The sequence below is a fragment of the Mus pahari genome, chromosome 19 (assembly GCF_900095145.1).
Source record: "Mus pahari chromosome 19, PAHARI_EIJ_v1.1, whole genome shotgun sequence".
Lineage (NCBI taxonomy): Eukaryota > Metazoa > Chordata > Mammalia > Rodentia > Muridae > Mus > Mus pahari.
This window is the reverse complement of record NC_034608.1, coordinates 51,244,702-51,252,232: the sequence shown is the minus strand read 5'-3', so window position 1 is coordinate 51,252,232 and position 7,531 is coordinate 51,244,702. Positions and strand designations below refer to the sequence as shown.

Genomic DNA, 7,531 nt, shown 5'->3' with positions numbered 1-7,531 from the left:
TATATATATATATATATATATATATATATATATATATACACATATTTTCTTTCTTTTTTCTGTTTTTATTTTCAAGTCAGAGTTTCTCTGTGTAGCTCTGGCTGTCCTGGAACTCCCTCTGTAGACCAGGCTGGCCTTAACTGAGGTCCACCTGCCTCTGCCTCCCGAGTACTGGGATTCAAGGTGTGTTCTACCACCCCTGACAATTTGGTTTGTAGTTGTTGTTTGTTTTGTGTTTGTTGTTTTTTTCCTTAAAGAAAAAGGGTAATTATATATAGTCCAGGTGGCCACAGATGTGCCATTCCTTCTGGCTAAGTTGGAGGCTCTGATACTGTGTTAAACATAAGGAACGGTGTGTTGGGGAAAGGAAGGACAGCTGCCTTGCAGTTCCACAGAGACAGTGTTTGCCTCCTGCATCTGTCTCTCCCTTTGTTATACCCTAACCCTCTAAGTAAGTAGTTACTGAGTGTTACATGATGGCCTAGGATTTCTGTCACTGCCATAAAACACTCCCCCCCCCCAAAAAAAAAAAGCCTGGGGAGGAACCTTACTTTAAGTTCCTGACTGAGGGAAGCCACAATTGGAACGCAAGACAGGAATGGAGAGGCAGGAGCTGAAGCAGAGACCATGGAGAAGTGCTACTTTCCAGGATGTTCCCATGGCTTGTTCAGCCGGCTTTCTTACACAGCTCAAAGCCGTCTGCCCTCCCACACCAATCTTTCCTACCGCAGACATGCCCACAGTCCATCCAGTCTGCTGGGGATTCCTCTCTCTTCTCCAAGTGACTACTTTGTATCAAGTTGAGAAAACTAACCAAGCTGGGATTTGGATATTTTGTTGCATCCTCTGGATTCGGATACTCTGTTGCGCTCTGTTTCTTCTGTCCTTTGTCTGCCCCATTAGTCTGTGTCTGTGCCTGTCCCTGGGTGTCTGCCTATTTTGCCCGTGTCTGTTGTATGTCTGTGTGTCGATCCCTAAGAAAGGGCTTTGCGTGTGCGAAAGGAATGTGACAATTTTCAGAAATCTTTAACAGAGCTTACAAGAAATTAAGTCACTGACTCCAACTTGTTGGGAACAACCAAAAGAAGTTTACTACCATTTCATTTTCAGACTCCATTTAATCATAGGGAGAAACTAAACTAGGCTCTATGGGAGCTGGGGACTTCCCAAAAGCTGAACAACTTCTGTTGTAAGAAAAGAGTTGTCTGAGTTCAGACATCTCAAGCACTTTTCCATCTTGCAGGCAGGGTCAAAGTTCTTGTTCCCAGCCCCAGGAACCAACTCCTGTCCCGACTGATGGACACTCCCTTGTTCAACTTACGTCAAAATATGATTGGTCAATACAAGAGCCCCCACACTACTTCCCCCTTGCTTTATGGTTTCATCCTTTAAATATGATGTACAAGGTCCCTTCAGGGTCATAATTAGCTCCCAAGTCTGTTCTTCAGTCCTGATAGATCAGTAGCAGCTTGATTACAATAAACTATTGACATCTGCATTGACCTGATGTGTGAGTAATATTGGCTGTAGGTTGGATGTAAGCAGACCCCACAACAAAACTGATCTCAACTGAGCCAGGCAACAAACATTGTTGTTTATTGACCAACAAATGGATTCTTTCAACCTTTATGGTACGTTTTAGGAAGCTGCTCTCAATTTCTGTATTTACTGCAGTGGTACTTTGAATAAAATTGTTCCCCATAGGCCCATAGGAAATGGAACTATTAGGAGGAGTGGCCTTGTTGGAGTAGGTGTGGCCTTGTTGTAGGAAGTGTGTCACTAAGAGTGGGCTTTGGGATTTCAGAAACTCAAGCCAGCCCCAGTGTCATCTTGCTTCCTGTTGCCTATGGATCCAGATATATGACTCTCAACTTCATCTCCAGCGCCATGTCTGCCTACGTGCCACCATGCTTCCTGCCATGATGATAATGGACTAAACCTCTGAACCCATAATCCCACCCCAATTAAATGTTTGTCTTTATAAGAGTTGCCATGGTTTTTCCTAGCAATAGAAACCCTAACTAGGACAGCTGCTTTCAGCAAATGATATACATGCATTATCTGGGTCAAGGGCATGTAAGGGTACATAACATAAGATTACAACTTTTTATTAGCTTAGCTTGTAAAAGATGGTTATGTAGGAAGCCCAAGGCAAGTAAGGTTGGTTCTCTGAAAGGCGGGTTAAATAAACAGCACAAGAACAGAGCAGGATAGCCGACTTTAGACTTCAGTGACCTCAAGGTATGGTATTAGCTCGGCCGTGAAGTCCAGCAGAAGTTCCAGTCTCATAGAGTGTTAAGAGACGTTTTCAGAATTTGGATGGCTACATAGACTAAAATTTTCAGGCTATGGCTTCTAGTTTGTGATAGCATGGTTGAGTTTTGTCAATTTTGCTTCCTGTCAGACATACTCTTTGTTTTCTGGTCTGAGTCTCTGTTTGAGGCAGGGTCTCCCTATGCAGTACCTGCCAGCCTCAGACTTGGGGGTTCTCTTGTGTAGGATTCCTGAGTTCTGGGATTTCAGTTTTGTGCCACCTTGCCTGACTTTAATAAGTTGAATGTTCCAAAGAGGTATGTGTGTTGGAGGCCTGGTCCCCAGGGTGGCAGTGTTGACAGACAGCAAAACCTTTAAGAGATGGACCCCAATGGAGTCCTGTCACCCAAAGAGTTGAAGGTAGTTTTCATGGGATGCCTTAGTATTTTTCCCAAGAGAAGTGTTAAAGAAGGTAATATTGATCCAGACAGCTCTCTGGTTTACTCCAAGATTTGAGCTGTTGTCCCTGTTTGTACTTCTGCCATGATGTGACAGCATCCACCATCAGGGACCCAACAGAAGCCAAACCATCAGGCTTGGAGCTTCTAACTCCAAGACCTAAATAAACCTCCTTTTCTTCATAAGTCTGCCTGTCTCTAACATTTCATTATGGCAATAAGAAGTCATTCATACCAGATTGCAATACTTCACATCCCAGAATCAACTGGGTATTAAGCATTTAATTTCTGTACATATAACATCTTCATGTGGTTCACAGTAGTTTGAAGTTTGTTTTTAATCTGGTAGTAAGGATCGAACCCCAGTCCTCCCATCTGCTGAGCAGACACTCACTGAATCACGCCCTCTACGCACACCTGACGTTTTTATAGCCAGCCTTATTTCAACCTCACTTCCACATCTAGAGAAGCTCCTGTGCTTCTCCAGTTTGTACCTCAGAAACAACAGAATAGCTTGTTAATGCACAAGTCTTAATTACCGTTCTCCTGCTGTAATGAGACACCATGGCCACAGAAACTTTTATAAAGGAAATCATTTAATTGGGGCTGACTTATATAAATCCAGAGGTTTAGTTCATTATCAACATGGCAGGAAGCATGACGGCACGCAGGCAGACATGGTGCTGGAGGAGCTGAGAGTTCTATATCCAGATCGGCAAGCAACAGGGAAAGACGCTAAACCAGGACTGGGCTTTTGAAATTTCAAAACCTAGTGACACACTTCCTCCGATGAAACCACACCTCCTAGTCCTTTCAAATAGTGCCACCCTCTAAGCATTTCAATATATAAATATATGGGAGCCATTACTATTCAAACCACCACAGAAGAGAAACATATTTCTGTGGCCAGCCATCAGGTTTATCCCTCCAATACCAAAAAACTTTCACTATGAAAAGTTTTAAATACATTATTCATCAAGGCATCCACTGACATTTCCTAAGCAGTATTTAATGGCTGGGTGAGATGAAGGGCAGGGAAAGATTTCAGTTACATTTGTCTTTTCTCTTCACTAACAGGAAAAGCAAAAGACCGTACATCACAGGGAAGAGACTGTTGTAAGAACAGCACAGTCGGCAGAGAGAGGAAAGGCTCCGGCCCTCCACCGCCAGCATGATGTAGGCAATGATGAGTTGGGTATGAGCCCAAGTGAGGGTTCTATAAAGCAGTCGCAGGGGCCACGATCTGATACATACGTTTGCAAAAGTGTGAATCAGATAATCGGCTTTCACCATTACAGACCAGCACAGGAAGCCGAACACCTGGCCTGGGTGGAGCCCGTGCCACCAGGCCGAGAAGGCAAATGTCTGCAGCAGGGGCCAGCGCCGGCTCTTCCGGAAGACGAGCCTCCGGAGCCACAGAGCTGTGCTTCGGTTCCACTGCCTCGCGAACAGGGAGATCCTGTGGGTAGTTTCCAGGGTCCAAATGTCCACGTCGGGGACGTATCCCTCCTCTCCAGGCCCCTGGCCAGCCTCAGCTCCAAAGCCCGCCGCGTGGAGGAGAGAGTCGTCCAGGATCCAGTGGGAGTAATAGGTGAGTTTAAAGAGCCCAGCTGTGGACCACATGAGGTAGATGCACTCCAGCTGCTGGCAGTCATCCAGTCCGGCTCCTGCACTCACCGCGCTCCTCAGCGCCACCTTGAGGCACTCCAGCCCAAGAATCTGCAGACCCCTCCAGGTCAGAGCTGGAAAAGAGAGACTCGGATACAAAGAGCTTGATCTTTGAACGCAAGCCTGAAATCTCCGGAAGGAACACAGGGAGCCTCCCAGGAGGGCAGGGAAAAAGAGCAAGTAGCTGAAATAAGGTAGAGCATCCCACAGGTGCTCAGACAAAGAACTCCTGCTCCTGGCGCCCCGCCCCGCTGCCTCCACCTTCCCTTCACAGATGTCCAGTGAGAGGGACGTGACTCTCTGCGTCAAGAGCATGAGGGAAGAAAGAGTGATGTAGAACCTGAAAGACATTTAAATAAATAAGTATGTGAAGCCCACACCGTATTTATTGTCTCGCTCCTGTTCTCTCTCCTCCAACCTGCCCACAGATCTCATAGCAAATCACGCTCCACAAACACTCTTAGAATCTTTCAGAACCGTGCATTATTCCAGGGAAAAACCAACTAATCATCCCACGCGGTGGTGTCACACTCCTTTAATCCCAGCCTGACTTATCTTGAGAGCAGGGTCACCTCCAAATGCCAACTTTCCTTCTGTTGCAGGCTGTGTACCCCTCCTCCCCAAATTCACATCCTTAAGTTCCAAGCCTTAGTGACTCAGAGCGTGAGCATATTTAGAGATAGGGTCTTTAAAGAAGCAATTAAAGGGGCTGGAGAGATGGCTCGGTGGTTAAGAGCACTGACTGCTCTTCCAGAGGTCCTGAGTTCAATTCCCAGCAACCACATGGTGGCTCCAACCATCTGTAATGCGACCCAATACCTTCTTCTGGTGTGTCTGAAGACAGCTACAGTGTACTCATATACATTAAATTGATTTAAAAAAAAAAAAAAGAAGAAGCAATTAAAGAGATGTCATGCTGGGCAGACACTCATCCAACATGACTAAAGAGATAGGACAATCACACATGTGTATGATCAGACACAGACACACATGTGCAATGACCATGTGACAACGCAGAGAAGGCAGCCATCTATAAGGCAAGGTGAGAAGCCTCAAAGGCAGCGAGCAGCCCCTGTGCCTGTACCATCGCTAGCCGCCAAGCTGTGCAGTTCTGCTGTGTCTATCACCCAGTCAGTTGGCTTTACCGTGCCAGCTCTGGCTAGCTAGCAGATATTTTCGTTGCGCATCTGCACAGCCTTCCTCCCACTCAGAGCCTGTTCAACTGGCCCTTCCGGCCTCTGTCAGATCCTGGCTTCTAACTGCAGTCCTGATTCATCGAATCCAGAACAGTAATCCTGCCCACTTACTATCTAATCTTTCCCAGAGAGACAAGCCTTCTGTCAGTCTCTATCACACACCCCAGCTCTACTGAGTGTGTGCATGTGCATGTGCGCACATGTGTGTGTGTGGTGTACGTATGTGTGAAGGCCGAAGGAGAACATGTATGTCCTGCTCAATTGATGCCCGCCTTACTCCCTTGGTACAGAGTCTCTCATTGAACCTGGAACTAGGTCAAGGAGCTAGCCCCAGTCACTCCTGCCACTCCCCCTCTCCCAACACACACAGAGCTGGGGTTACAGCCGCACACACAGTCACACCTGGCTTTTCCCCTGAGTTCCTGAGATTTGAACTCAGGTCCTCAGATTTACACAGCAAGCATTCCCAGCCACTGAGCCATCGCTCCAGTGCACAAGTCTGAAGTCCTCGGTGAACACTGTCTTATTTTTCTGTTTGTGGTTTTTGAAACAGGGTCTTCTGTATATCAGTCTGGTCCTCAATTTACTATGTAACTGGGGATCAACGCCACCCCTGATCCTCTTGCCTCTCCCTCCTTGTGCTGGGATTTGTAAAAGAAGAAGCAATTAAAGAAATGTCATAATGGGCAGATACTCATCCAACATGACTAAAGAGATAGGACAATTGCACATGTGTGACACCTTGCACAGGAAGGTGTCACCGCATCTGGTTTGTCATAATAATTTTTAAAGGACTCTAGGTGCACTGGGAGTGGCCAATCCACTGAGCTAATAGTAGGTTAGAATCAGACAGGTGACCCGCCCGGTACAGTCATGAGTGACACAGACGTGTGGCAACTGACAGCCACAGGGAGCCAGGAACATTAGGTCTCAGACTCATGGGTACTTTCTTCCCTAGTCTTTGTCAATCCCACTGACTCACAACACAGTGTCTCTGGGCTGTAATTAGCGCTTGGTTTTTGTTCTTTGTTCCTTTCTAGATTGGGTGGAGGAAGCGATGAAGCAGCTGAGGCCTGCCTGAATAAAGATAGCAGCCAGTAGCAGCCAGCAGCAGCCAGCCAGGCCCTCTGTGATGTGGCTGTGTCAAAGATGCCAAGGCTGAGATGAGCAAGCTGTCGTCACATCACGAGTGCCAGATACTGAGTTCTATAGACTGCGACACCAAATGGCGGTGGGTAGTTATGGAACTGCATTTGTATCAGCTCAGACACCACAGCCTGTCAAGAAAGCTATTGCTGCTTTGTATTCTTTTTCTGGGAAAGGAAGCTGAGCCTCGGGAGAGACTTAGTAACTTATGCGCATGCTCCACAGATGTGTGCGCGGCTTAGAATCAGCTCAGCCCAACCAACCGGACAGGGGACTTTACCTCACGGGTGGAGGCTCATGCAGGTAGTATTCGGTGTAGTGAAGGCCCAAATGGCACAGGGTCTGCCAGCCCATCTGAAAGAAGAAGGTCAGCCTATGGACTTCCTGTGGACTGAGAGAGGAGACCAGAGCCACAGCGCAGAGCGCAGGGATGAAGATGAGCAGAGCGTAGGGACCCATGGCAGCCAAAGCCAGGACACCTCCTCCAGCCAGGAGAAAGAGGTACCTGAAAGAAAGGGAGAACAAAGTGACATTTAGGACAGTGTGGCAAGGACCCTGGTGACTCTTGCATGACCATCATAGAGTGGCTATAACCACTAGGAGCCTGTGGCGGTCTGAATGAGAATGCCTGCCATAGGTTCATATGTTTGAATGCTTAGTGGAACTGTTTAGGAAGGGTTAGGAGGTGTGGCCTTGTTGGAGGAGATGTGTTATTTGGGGGTGGGTTTTGAGGTTTCAAAAGCCCATCCTAAGTCCAGTCTCTCTCTCTCTCTCTCTCTCTCTCTCTCTCTCTCTCTCTCTCTCTCTCTC

The 7,531-nt window shown here is 47.1% G+C and overlaps 1 protein-coding gene across 1 annotated transcript in view; it reads right to left on the bottom strand.

Moving 5' to 3' along the window:
* Positions 1–3,286: 3,286 nt before the first annotated feature.
* The window catches only part of Mboat4 (membrane bound O-acyltransferase domain containing 4), a 9,596-nt gene continuing 5,351 nt past the window's right edge, over positions 3,287–7,531 (bottom strand). Inside the window, exons 2-3 of the mRNA XM_021219820.1 lie at positions 7,002–7,226; positions 3,287–4,719 (exon numbers count right to left, since the gene is read on the bottom strand). Of these exons, the coding sequence (XP_021075479.1) occupies positions 3,756–4,719; positions 7,002–7,226 (1,189 nt within the window). The 3' untranslated portion in view covers positions 3,287–3,755. The remainder of the gene's footprint in view (positions 4,720–7,001; positions 7,227–7,531) is intronic.